Source organism: Drosophila elegans, unplaced genomic scaffold (genome assembly GCF_018152505.1).
Source record: "Drosophila elegans isolate 14027-0461.03 unplaced genomic scaffold, ASM1815250v1 contig_271, whole genome shotgun sequence".
NCBI lineage: Eukaryota > Metazoa > Arthropoda > Insecta > Diptera > Drosophilidae > Drosophila > Drosophila elegans.
This window is the reverse complement of record NW_024545647.1, coordinates 486,286-498,742: the sequence shown is the minus strand read 5'-3', so window position 1 is coordinate 498,742 and position 12,457 is coordinate 486,286. Positions and strand designations below refer to the sequence as shown.

The window sequence follows — 12,457 nt, the reverse complement described above, 5'->3', positions numbered from 1 at the left end:
ATATGCGCTCGCGGGCGTCCAAGTCGGATTTGCTCAGATAATGCTACAAATTTCGTTGCAGCCAAAAACGAGCAATCCGAGTTGAAAGCATTGTTTCTAAGCGATTCTCACCAAGCGGCTTTTTATTAATTATTACCGATTGCATTGATTGACGATTTATTCACTCGAGGTACCCACACTTCGGTGACTTATGGGAAGCTTTAATTAAATCTGCATAATATGATCTCGCGCCCTGGAATCGTTGTTGCTGAAATTTGATGAGCTGCAACGTTTTCTCGATTATTAGTTCGAGAGCATTGTTTCCCATTTCAGAGAAACCTGCAGATCTTGAGGCACTAGCTCTTGCTCATTTTTTGGACAACACACAAATTTCAACAGATATATCAACTTCGATTCAATGATGACGTTCTTGTCAAAGATGAAAACCTACCGCCTCTAAATTGTCCAGAGACTGTCGTTCAACTCATACCAGGAGCAGATGGAGTGATGCCTGTTGCTTTAATTATGACTGCTACTGAATTCAGCCTCCTAGCAATCCGAGATTAAGTTAACGTCCCGAAAACCACAGCAGATAAAGTTTGTTTTGGGCTAGGGACAAGTTGGATGTGCCTGGTCTTCTCCCAATCTCTCTTTATACCTCTTCCCTTCTGTTATTGTCGCCTAGCGACTTGAGCTGCAGCTCCGAATGCAGTATAGTTTTTTATGGGCCAACCTGAAGTTAGGATCGCTCTTCACTTGATTGTCTTTGGCCCGAACTAATTACTTTTGTCGTACCCACATCGAATTCTATTGTGAACAACTCTAAATTGGAGGCTCTCGACTAATTTCCCCCTTGTTAAATAAGAATTATAACGTCTTCTGCAACTTTAAAGCCGTGCTTATTTGTTTAGAAAGCTTTAGGCCTCAACAAACATTATTTACTTGCTTGCTTGTAAGTAATTGAATCAGGTGATTTTGATTCCCCAAGTTGTCTGCATGAATGATTCAGTGATTAAATGCTTGTAGGTCCCAACTATTAGACACTTGCTTATTAATTTCAAAATAAATAACCCCCAGAAAACTATTGGGCTTTAGTTGCCGCCATCTTCCAAACTGCAGGGTACTACTATAAGATAAAAGCAAGCAGTTCCTCGAATGTTCATATATCATGAGTTTACATTTATGGCAATAACTTTTCAAATAATGTAATAAATATATACAGATTTAAACCCGGCTTTTTACAGATCTCATAGTGACATGACAGACTTTCGCTATGACATAACTAGAACCTGCATGTTAAGTCACAAACGTCTGGCTTTATACCTTTTCAAAAATAACTGATATAAGTTCCTTTCCTTTTAAAACTAATAAGTAATTTTGCTATACTTCTGTTCTATTTCAGAGAATCTTAAAAATAACAAATGTTCTTTTGGACACAATGGAGGATCCTGAGGTTGGAACTTTTCTTGAAAAATATAACTCTGAAGAGTCTGAGGCAGAAGCAAATATTCTTTTGGAAGATAATTTACTTAATAGCCTGGATGATTGGCTTGTTAGATTGTTTGATGGGAGAACACAAAAATACTATATAAACTATTGGCCGGACTTTTCTACAAAGTGATAACTAAAAAGTGCTAATGTAAAATTAAAAAATCAAATTCAAGCAAATGTAAACCCTTATAAATAATATGCCCTGTCTAACGTTTGAATTCTGTTACCTAATATTACTGCAAAATAAATAAAACTTAAAACATTTGCTTTAAATAAAGTTATTTAAACAATGCCCTTTTAGAGGAAAAACAAAATGAACAACTTGGTTTTCATTTATATAATGTTCATGTTCAGTTCAGATTTGGTGCCAGCTAGACATCTGCGAAACTGCGCGTATAACGTCCGAAAAAACGTCAGATCCTAAAATAATAGCCAATGTGGATGGGATGTTTGATTGCCCATCCGTCAGAGTGATGTGGTGCCACGAATTCGCGTGGCAATTCCAGTAGTTAAAGTGCGGTGGTGGAGATGCGGATCAATCTTCAGGTAGACTTCCAACCTGAATTCGGATGTCATTTTGAACCTTATCACTATCCTCGCTGCCAATTGAGATCCATTTGGGGTGAAAAGCTCGCACCATTGAGGCATTGTGAACCAGGATCGTTGCCGTATGATGTAGTTTGGAATTTCTGAGTTGCAGCAAAGCAGTTAGTGACAATGCCGGAGCCCGGGTTTCAGGCTGGTGTTAAGATGGAGTAATGGATGCCGTTCTTTTAACTTGATGGAGTGATTGTAAACCGATGGAGGAAGATTTGGACAGCACAGTACCCGATGACTAGTACTGCCCTGAGTCGTTTCTACATGTTCAGCCTCTTTCTTTTACTGCAAGAATGCCGAGGTCCCTGTAGATGTTTTTGTTGCGAAAATACCACGGTTTCATAGTGAAAGTTCTCAGGATTGTGCAAGCTGTATAAAGTCTATGTTGCTGCAGCTCGCGTTCCCTCATAGCTGGGAGCCATACATACAGATAGGCTTGAGAGAGGAGTTGTATAACAGATCGAGCGTTTAAGATCCAGTCGAAGCTTCTGGCTTAAATTTACGAGAGTAAATTTACCGGTCTGTATGAAGCTGGTATTGTGTGATCTTTTCCTGGCTTTGGGATCATTATGATTATCTTTTTTTTTCTTTTTTTTGGGAAGTAGCCAAGTCGTTAAAAAGTTTATAAATTACCTAACTGTACAGTTTGGGAGTTCAATTAGCATCTTAGGATCACCGTCTGGGGCCTTTTTTGTTTTTAATTGCTCGCTTATGACTTTTGCAACTTCGTTGGGTGGAAACAGAATTGGCAACGTCTCATTTCCAATTTCAATTGACGGTAGTAGTGTGAGTGAATTATTTGCAGGGTTTGGCTGAAAAACATTTTGAAGGTGTAAAGCAAATGTACAAGCTCTGTCTTTGTCGCTTCTGGCCCAGCTGCCTGAAGAGTCTCTTATGGGAGTTACTGTTTCGGACGGCGCACTTAGATTTGGGTGGGCCCTCCACAAGGGATGCTTGGTGCTGGTGGGTGAAAGTTTCCCAATGTACTGGCGTTGTGCTTTTTCTTCTTCGTACCTTAGAGCCCTGGTAAGTCTGCGACCAGCTTCCTTCAGGCTATGTTTTGAGGATGGCGATCTGCTGGTTTGCCAAGCACGCCTCAAACGTCTTTTCTCCAAAACAAGTTGTTCGATTTCAAGGTTAGTTTTGTGTTGGACTCCAGTGCATCGGCATAGCAGTCGATGTCCTCCTTGATGTTGAGCTGTGGAGTTAGTTCAATGTGGGAACTTACTTACTTTTTGAACTTCAGCCAGTTGGTTCGATGCGACGTCAGCCTGCAAGGGTGCTCGACTAATTCCAGGTTATTACTGGTGGGTGGTCCGATTATAGATCCAGAAACGATTTTGCAGATATTAGATTGCGAGGGATATTTTTTGTCATAGCAAAATCAAATAACTCAGGTTGTTTTGTAGGATCTGTAGGCCAGTATGTAGGACCGCTTGGTGAAACGTAGTCCAGATTGTTGAACTCTGTGATGAGTGCATTATATAGTTGCCTTTGTTATGGAACTGCATTTTTCCCGGAGGGCAGCGCCGGCTAGCCACGGAGTCCCAGGGCGGAGTACTTCCTATGCCCTGCAGTCCAAACAATCGATACCGACTCATCGGACGTCTCACGTCACTGACTTGACGATTACCATCACTATCACAAATCAAAACAACCAAGGTATTTTTTTTACATCAAAAACTAAGACAATTGGACGAAATTGGTGGCTTCGGACCGCCCAAGGTAACTCACACTACCATCTCGGTAGCTTGCTTACATTTAATTTTGGGCAAGACTAATTATAGAATACATTCAAATTTAATTCCTACTCGTAATCTACTCTTTTCATTAGCAACACTTAAGGCCGAACTCAGAGCGTCGCCTAGATGAGAAGTGGTCAAAGCGATAATGGGAGGGAAATTTTTGGACGCTTAAAATTACAAGTGTTTGGGAAAAAACCCAACGGATGTGAATTACACTGCACCAAATTGGAGGCGTTTGCCAACCGGGTCACCTAATCCTGAGGAGCTCCAAGGGAAAAGAAAGGACGTGCTAAAAGGGTAAGTACGCCAAATAAATCCATTAGTTCATTTAATTTCGCGACCCAATTAAAACGTAGTTGGACGCGCGGCTGGGGTGCGGAATTAATGCCTCTAATTTGAAACGATTCTTTGACTGCCTGATTTCACAAATTAATTACTAAAACCAATTTATTTCAGAGTTCAACGTTGGTCATTGTCGCAACTGCGACCAGAAGAGGAGACCGCTAGCGGCGAAAGCCGGGTCTGCACGGAGCCAAGTGGTCCGGAGGATTCACACAGCGTCTGCGCCAGAGGGCCCGGAGGCAGTGCGTCGGTGGTCCCAGAGATGATCAGGTGGTCAGCGCGGGTATTCGTTCCCGGAACGGACTCACCGAGGGAATCTCCGTAAGTGGCTGACGCGGAAGGCTGTTGATGCTGCTGATCGCTGATGCTGCTGCGCTGATGCTGCTGCGGCGGATCACTGCTGCTAATGCTGCTGCGGTTGATGCCACTAATCGCTGCCGCTACTGAAGCTGATCGCTGCTGCTGGAGCGGATCTCTGCTGCTGGTGGACGACGTGGTCTTCACGACCCTGACCTACACCAAAGTCGCTCGCCATTTTCCCTCCCGCTCTCCCAAAATGGATCAGTGAACGTATCCAAGGCCATTTAACCCAGTTAACGAGCGAACCGGGATAAATCTAAATAGCTAGATCCTCTCCCGCTATCAACAGTCGGTGTCACCACCGAATCTTATCGATAGCGGGACCTGCTTACGTATCGGTTTTTTGGTATTTTCCCGACGGCTTCAACAAAAAATGCAACACCACTCTGGATTCCGAGAGACGCTAACACAGAGTTTTAGACAAGCACAGGAATACTTGGGAGCATTTGGATTTGGACCAACCGGATTCAGCCGGCCTCGATACCAAGATGCAGTTCCAACGGTGTCCAACGCGGGGCCCACGCTTTTCGGGAAGTATACTCATTCCGACTCTGAGCTCGTGTACTTTGTGGTTCTTCTTTCCAGATCACAACATAATGTCCTTGGCATGGTACACTCCGATCGGTCGTCCTTGAAGATCTTCGAGCTCGTACTCATTATTGCCGACTGCCTTGACCACCCGAGCTTTCAGGAACTTCCGAGCAAATTTGGCATTAAAGGTCTTTTTAAAATCGCAAGGAAAGTACGATCCCTTTTGTCGTACCGCTCATATGCATTTTCGAGGTTCTTCTGCACCTTGTCATGGATCACTTTATCAGCCGTTCCCATCCCCGCCATTTCATGATCACACAGCGACTTCAACTTCCTTGCCAACTTGTAGCTGGCTCCGTTCAGGAACATGTGCCGTCCGAACACGGTGAAGAACGGAGCTTCTCCAGTTACTGAATGAACCGCGTTGCGGATGGCCACCTCAATCTCCGGAAGATACGCGTTCTATTCACGATGGTCTTCTTCTAAGTAGCTTCGGATTGCCGCCAACACGCTTTGGTTTACCCTTTCCGCTGCGTTGCTTTGCGGAGAGTGGACTGGCGTTTTGATGTGCGTAATGCCAAAGCTTTCCATCGCCTCCTCGAAAATCTTGCACGTAAACTGGCGGCCGTTGTCCGAATGCACTATTTCTGGAACCCCAAACTTGTAGAAAACCTCGTGAATGAGGAACTCCACTACACTTGAGGCCGATGCCTCTTGCATGGCTTTCAGAAAAGTGTATTTGGAGAAGGGATCCACCACAATAACGATGTTGGCGTGTCCCTTCTTCGACCTCGGATATTTCCCCAGGAAATCGATAAACAGCTTCTGAAATGGCTGCTCAGTCTGGACTCTCTCACCGATACCAACTTGCATCCGGAAATTCGGGGATTTCGTTTCCTTACAGACTTCACACCTACGTATGGACACCCAGACTTGCAGTGCCATGCCAGGCCAGTAAAACTGCCACCGTAGGATTTCCAGAGTTTTTCTCATTCCGGCATGAGCTGCTGTTGGATCCGAATGTGCACGCTCAATTATGCTGTGGGTCAGACTCTGGAAATCCACAACTTCCATTCGAAGCCCTCCACCTCGTCATCCAGATTTGAAGAAGAGACTCTCTTGAAGATGAGACCATCTACTATCCTCAAGTCAGGTAGGATGGCCAAGTTTCTTTCCACTTCTTGTAACAACTCCGTGTACTCTTCCCCAGCAAACTCAGTGGTCTCGAAGCCGAGTAACTCAGACGGGTCCATCGTTAGCTCTTCAACACGACGTGAAAGCGTATCTGCCACGACGTTCTCGCTTCCTTTCCTGTCTCCGATGTTGAAGTTATATCCCTGGAGTTGCAATGACCACCGATCCAGCCGTCCCGAAAGGTCTTTCATGGACATAAGCCACTTCAAGCTGGCCTGATCCGTGATGCACGTAAACGGCATTCCTTCCACATACGGCCGGAACTTCCGAATGGCTAGCAGGGCTGCTAGGCATTCTTTTTTGGTGACGGTGTAGTGGACTTGGTGACAATTGATCTTGGCCGAGAAGAACGCTATTGGTTGCTCCTGGCCGTCTTCATCCCGCTGGAACAACACTGCACCGACTCCGATTTGGGATGCATCGCACTGGATGAAAAAGTGCCGCTTGAAGTCCGCATGTACCGGCACTGGCGCAGTAGTTAGGGACATCTTCAAGGACTCTACTGCCAACTGTGCTTCTGGACTCAAGGAACACTTCTTATTTCCCGTCTTCTTCAAGGATTCCGTGAGCGGGGCTGCCAACGTCGCGAAGTTCCTTATAAACCGACGTTTCCAACCAGCGGTTCCAAGAAAGGCTCTCATTTCCTTCATGGTCCTTGGCTCAGGCATCCGCCTAATGGCTACTACATGCCCTGGATCCATCCGCAGACGTCCTCCACCCACTATGAAGCCGAGGTAGGTGAAAGACTTGAAGCAAAACTTCGACTTGTTCAGACCTATGGTTAACCCTGCTTCTTTCAGGCATTTAGCGACTCGGCGAAGATACTTCATGTGCGTTCTCATGTCTGGCGCTAGTATTAGCAGGTCATCCAAGTAGACAAACACATTCGAGAGGGTCTCAGCTGGAATTACTCGGTCCATGAGTCTCACCAGTCTCTGTGATGCGTTACAGAGTCCGAAAGGCATCACCCGGAACTGGTAAAGAGACCGACCATCGACCGATAGTGTCCAACTCAATCTGCCAAAAAGCGAACTTCAAATCCACGCTGGAAATATAGTACGTTTGGTCAATTCTGAAGAGGAAGCCGTCTATGCTGGGCAGCGGGTAAGCATCTTTGATGGCCACCTCATTAAGCTTGCGTGCGTCTAAGCAGAACCGGTGTTTACCAGACCTTGACACCACGGTGGTGCGGTTGCTCCAGGGGCTTTTGCTTTCCCCGATCACTCCGAGCGCTAGCATCTTGTCGACCTCGTCCTCGACCACTTTCTGCTTCGCGGGAGACATCGGATAGGGTCGATCCTTGAACACTTTGGCTCCGTTCATCAGCTCAATAGTGTGCTTCTCCAGACTGGTGGTACCTAAGCCATCGCTCTCGAAAGTCAAGAACTGCTGCTTGATCTCCTCCAGCTCTTGATCCTCGGCTTTGGAAAGCGTCCAGGACTCGGGATCGGCTTTCTCCTCATCGGCATCCTCGACCTCCGCGTAGTTCTCCATCTCCCTCACGTGTAATTCTTCGGCCTTCATCACGCCTTCGTGATCGATGTGGCCTATAATTGCTGGGGCCAGTCCTAATGCTTGCCAAAAATCCACAAAATAGGCTGGCTGCTCCAGGTAAGGACATAAATAGAAGAGAATGTGCTCCGTCCGTCCTCCGTATTCCACCGGTAGCTTGATCCGTCCTATAATTGACAGATCCTCTCCAGACGCCGTACGGACTGCGGATAAGTACTTCTGGACGGGCACATCCAATGCCTCAACCAGCTCTCTGCCACCTTTACCAAGCAGGCTAACACTCGCTCCAGTGTCCAACAGCCCCGTCAGTTGCTTGGTCAGGACTCGGGCTGCGGCAAATGGTCTGGGATCACGCGATAAATTCCGCTTCACGGCGGCCACTGCTTCGCGTCGGCAGACCCAACGTTTGCGAAATCGATCCCTAGACTGCTGCACCTTGCGAGAGACCATCCGCATCCCGCCTAGCTGATGCTCTGAGAAGATCCTGTTTCTGATATCTAGGTACCGACGCATCCTCTCCGCATAAGGTAAGTATCGTAAATTTGTCTTATTACTATTCTTAGAAGGTAAACATTTATTTAACTCTACTAACTTTTCATCTCTGCGGGACTCCTGTCTGGACGCATCCTCTCCGCCCTCGGATCGCCCAGTCGACCGTTTTCGGCACAATCCGGACATTTGGGAGAACGGTTTTTGGCTTCCCACATCGGTAGCAAAACAGTCTGCGTTCTGTAGCTGCGCAGTCACGGAACCCGTGATCACCGGCTCCGCAATTCCAGCAGCACGGAACGGATTCTTGAGCTTCGCCCGCACTTCGTCCACCTCGTGCCACGGAGGATCCTCACCAGGATCTGGGCCAATAGCTTCGCTAACCTTAGCCTTCTCTGCCGGAGAATAGCGCATCGGCTGCGTGTACGTGGCCCGTCCACGTCGTCCAAAACTGCGTTCCACCTCGCAGCACTCTTCCCGGAGTTCATCCACCGTAAGCACATCCATCGCGTAGACGAACCTTGCGATGCTCTCCCTCAAACCCCTTTCTAATTATCTTAACCAACTATCGCTCTGTCAGTGGCTTTTTCAGACGGGCCGCTAACTGCTGCATCGCGTGGACGTAATCGCCAACTTCTTCTCCGAGCTGCTGCTCCCTCTGCAGAAGTTGGTGCATCCGGTCGTGCTCCTTCTGGTGGCATCGGAACCTATCCATCAGCGAGGCTCGAATCTGGGACCACCTGTCCACTCTGCAGTGACGCACGTGCACCCAGTACCACTCCCGAGCCCGCCCAGTAAGCAGTACGTGGAAGTTTCGGAGCACTCCTTGCCACGGGCATTGGCACTGCCGATGCAGGAAATCCAACCGGAAGAGAAAATCCTCCACCGAGTTTTGTTCATCCTCCCCGTCGAAGGATACGCCTCACCGCTCAATTCGCCATTGCTGGTTGGCGGCTGCCGGCCCAACATTTGGCGTACAGGAGCGGCTCCTGGCGGAACTCTGAGGCCCTGCGGTCCTCAACGCACCAGCTTCGGGCCGGGCCATCGTCCCGGCGCGACCTTCCATGGTCCGGAGGATATCCGGGACTGCTACTCTCCAACTCCTGGAAATCTAGCGGCCTCCTCGGCGGTTTGGGTGGCACCCTCGGCGGAGGTGGCCTGGAACCGTCCATGCCGGCGACCTTTGTGCACCTCGGCACCGCACCTTGCGGGGCTTGGCCAGGGATTCCTGCAGTGATCCTTGAATCCGGACGCCTTCGCTCATCCGGCATGCTCTCCAGGGGAAGCTGAGGCCGCTGAGCAGCAGGCCTTAACACCTCGTTCATCAGCTTCATCATTTCCATGAAGCCACTTCGAATCTCGTCCTTCAAAGCCTGATTGATCCCGCCTTCTTGGGCCTTCCGATGGGTCTTCGCCGCCTGTGCCAAAGCCACATTAACGACCGACTTTGCAGCGGAATTCACAAAAGGATCGAGGAGTCTTGCATCCTTATCGTCCAGCTGCAACAACTCATTCGCCGCGGAACCAATTCCCTCCAGGATCTGCTGCTGCCTTAGGTCCTGCTGCAGCTCGGGCAACCCTTCCGATATGCGCGGCAAGCCAGCCTCGGTAGCGCCCTCCACATCCGTGGATCACATCTTTTTGTCGTCCTCGCCTGGAAAACCCTTCGATCGAAGCAGGTGATCATGCTTGCTGCCTTGTCGCTTTGACATCCTGAATTTTGGTAACCCCTAACACGACTTCTAAAAAACCCTAATTTCCCCGAATTCAATGGGACCACTAGTATAATAATGCTAATGCTAGTAAATAATAATAAATAATGAATAAATACCACTAAATAATATGCACTTAAATAAACGAATACTTAAATTACAAGGCCATTAAATAATAATAATAAATAAATAGTAACAATAAACAATGAATAAATAAGAAATAAATAAGAAAATATATTAACGACCAACAAATACCTAAGGCTAAACAAATTTACACTAATAATTAACTCCTAACAAAAACAAGTCCCTCAAGTCTAAATTTCTTTTTCTATTTTTCCAGCCTCAATACGGGGAGATGGAGCCGATCACCAGCCGGTAGACTCCGCGCCAGTGGTCTTGCGTCTACAATTCCGTCCGAATTCTCTCTAAACAAGCCGCTCTTCAACTGGACTAACTTTCAGTCGTGCTGAAAGGCGCCAGATAAGGAATTCGGCTGTTTGCAGGATCGCATAGGATTTCCTTTTTGCGCTTTTCATTCAAGTCGCGGTGGGCGAGCAGCGCGTGAGGACGGCATGGGTCACGACCATACATTTAAGTTTGAAACCGATATGATATGAAAACGCAAATACCAAGAAAACCCAAGGATCTTCACAAAACAAACAACTACACTGACACCCCAAAACAAAACATGTCCCTAATACCTATATCACAGTTTTATCACAGTTTTTGGATTGACCTTTCGTGCTTATTGCACGGACGACCTGGCATGCGAATCCTTCGATTTCCTTCGAAGAGGATGTCACCGCCAAATCACAGCTAAGCCCTGTGAACTGTGCCTCGGGAGCAATTGTCCTACCTCTAGTGGACACGCCTCCCTTTCTTCCTACAAAATTTAAATTTTCTCCACCAGTCGGTGCAATTGCATGTGGGTCATGCAAGCTACCGTTCGTCGGCTGGCTGGAGATATAAATATGCGAGACGCCGTCGACTCGGCTATCACATATTTATTTGTTAAATTTGGGCGCCATATTGTTATGGAACTGCATTTTTCCCGGAGGGCAGCGCCGGCTAGCCACGGAGTCCCAGGGCGGAGTACCCCCTATGCCCTGCAGTCCAATCAATCGATACCGACACATCGGACGTCTCACGTCACTGACTTGACGATTACCATCACTATCACAAATCAAAACAAACAAGGTATTTTTTTTTACATCAAAAACTAAGACAATTGGACGAAATTGGTGGCTTCGGACCGGAGTCTATTCCTGGTGGATCAGGATCAGCTCATCTCCCCGCCCAAGGTAACTCACACAACCATCTCGGTAGCTTGCTTACATTTAATTTTGGGCAAGACTAATTATAGAATACATTCAAATTTAATTCCTACTCGTAATCTACTCTTTTCATTAGCAACACTTAAGGCCGAACTCAGAGCGTCGCCTAGATGAGAAGTGGTCAAAGCGATAATGGAAGGGGAATTTTTGGACGCTTAAAATTACAAATTACCAAATTGGAGGCGTTTGCCAACCGGGTCACCTAATCCTGAGGAGCTCCAAGGGAAAAGAAAGGACGTGCTAAAAGGGTAAGTACGACAAATAAATCCCTTAATTCATAAAATTTAGCAACCCAATTTAAACGTAGTTGGACGCTCGGCTGGGGTGCGGAATTAATGCCTCTAATTCCAGATTAGATTTCACAGTGAAGGCTTTGAAACGTTGAGTTCAACGTTGGTCATTGTCGCAACTGCGATCAGAAGAAGAGACCGCTAGCGGCAAAAGCCGGGTCTGCACGGAGCCAAGTGGTCCGGAGGATTCACACAGCGTCTGCGCCAGAGGGCCCGGAGGCAGTGCGTCGGTGGTCCCAGAGATGATCAGGTGGTCAGCGCGGGTATTCGTTCCCGGAACGGACTCACCGAGGGAATCTCCGTAAGTGGCTGACGCGGAAGGCTGTTGATGCTGCTGATCGCTGATGCTGCTGCGCTGATGCTGCTGCGGCTGGTGCTGCTGCGGCGGATCACTGCTGCTAATGCTGCTGCGGCTGATGCCACTAATCGCTGCCGCTACTGAAGCTGATCGCTGCTGCTGGAGCGGATCGCTGCTGCTGGTGGACGACGTGGTCTTCACGACTAGGCTAGGTCCGCCTGGTAAGTGTTGACCTTCCGGAATCCTCTAAATTTCCGGGGTCCTTTAGATAGGGTCCCGGGCGGCTTCAATACTAAAAAAAAAAAACACTGTCACTTACAAGTTTAGGACTAATAAATAACTACTCACTTTGAGTTATCTAAACACTAATTACGAATTTTTGTATTAACCTTTTTCCCGACCGTTCTCCTACTACTTCTTGCAGCAACTAAAGCAAAACCCTGACCTACACCAAAGTCGCTCGCCATTTTCCCTCCCGCTCTCCCAAAATGGGTCAGTGAACGTATCCAAGGCCATTTAACCCAGTTAACGAGCGAACCGGGCTAAATCTAAATAGCTAGATCCTCTCCCGCTATCAACAGTC

The 12,457-nt window shown here is 47.4% G+C and overlaps 3 protein-coding genes across 6 annotated transcripts in view; all 3 read left to right on the top strand.

Annotated features, from left to right (window-relative positions):
- Positions 1–1,732, top strand: part of LOC108134775 (dnaJ homolog subfamily C member 16) — a 412,650-nt gene extending 410,918 nt beyond the window's left edge. For all 4 annotated transcript variants that reach the window (XM_041708562.1, XM_041708563.1, XM_041708564.1 and 1 more), the window contains one exon: positions 1,382–1,732. In XM_041708562.1, the coding sequence (XP_041564496.1) occupies positions 1,382–1,600 (219 nt within the window). In that variant the 3' untranslated portion in view covers positions 1,601–1,732. The remainder of the gene's footprint in view (positions 1–1,381) is intronic.
- Positions 1,733–6,558: 4,826 nt separating this feature from the next.
- Positions 6,559–7,415, top strand: LOC121467244. Its single transcript, XM_041708570.1, has 2 exons — positions 6,559–6,973; positions 7,040–7,415. Exons 1-2 carry the CDS (start codon positions 6,669–6,671, stop codon positions 7,113–7,115), a joined length of 381 nt encoding a protein of 126 aa, XP_041564504.1. The 5' UTR covers positions 6,559–6,668; the 3' UTR covers positions 7,116–7,415.
- A 1,434-nt stretch (positions 7,416–8,849) lies between these two features.
- Positions 8,850–11,928, top strand: LOC108139234. Its single transcript, XM_041708571.1, has 2 exons — positions 8,850–9,919; positions 10,293–11,928. Exon 1 carries the CDS (start codon positions 9,091–9,093, stop codon positions 9,475–9,477), a length of 387 nt encoding a protein of 128 aa, XP_041564505.1. The 5' UTR covers positions 8,850–9,090; the 3' UTR covers positions 9,478–9,919; positions 10,293–11,928.
- Positions 11,929–12,457: the final 529 nt, after the last annotated feature.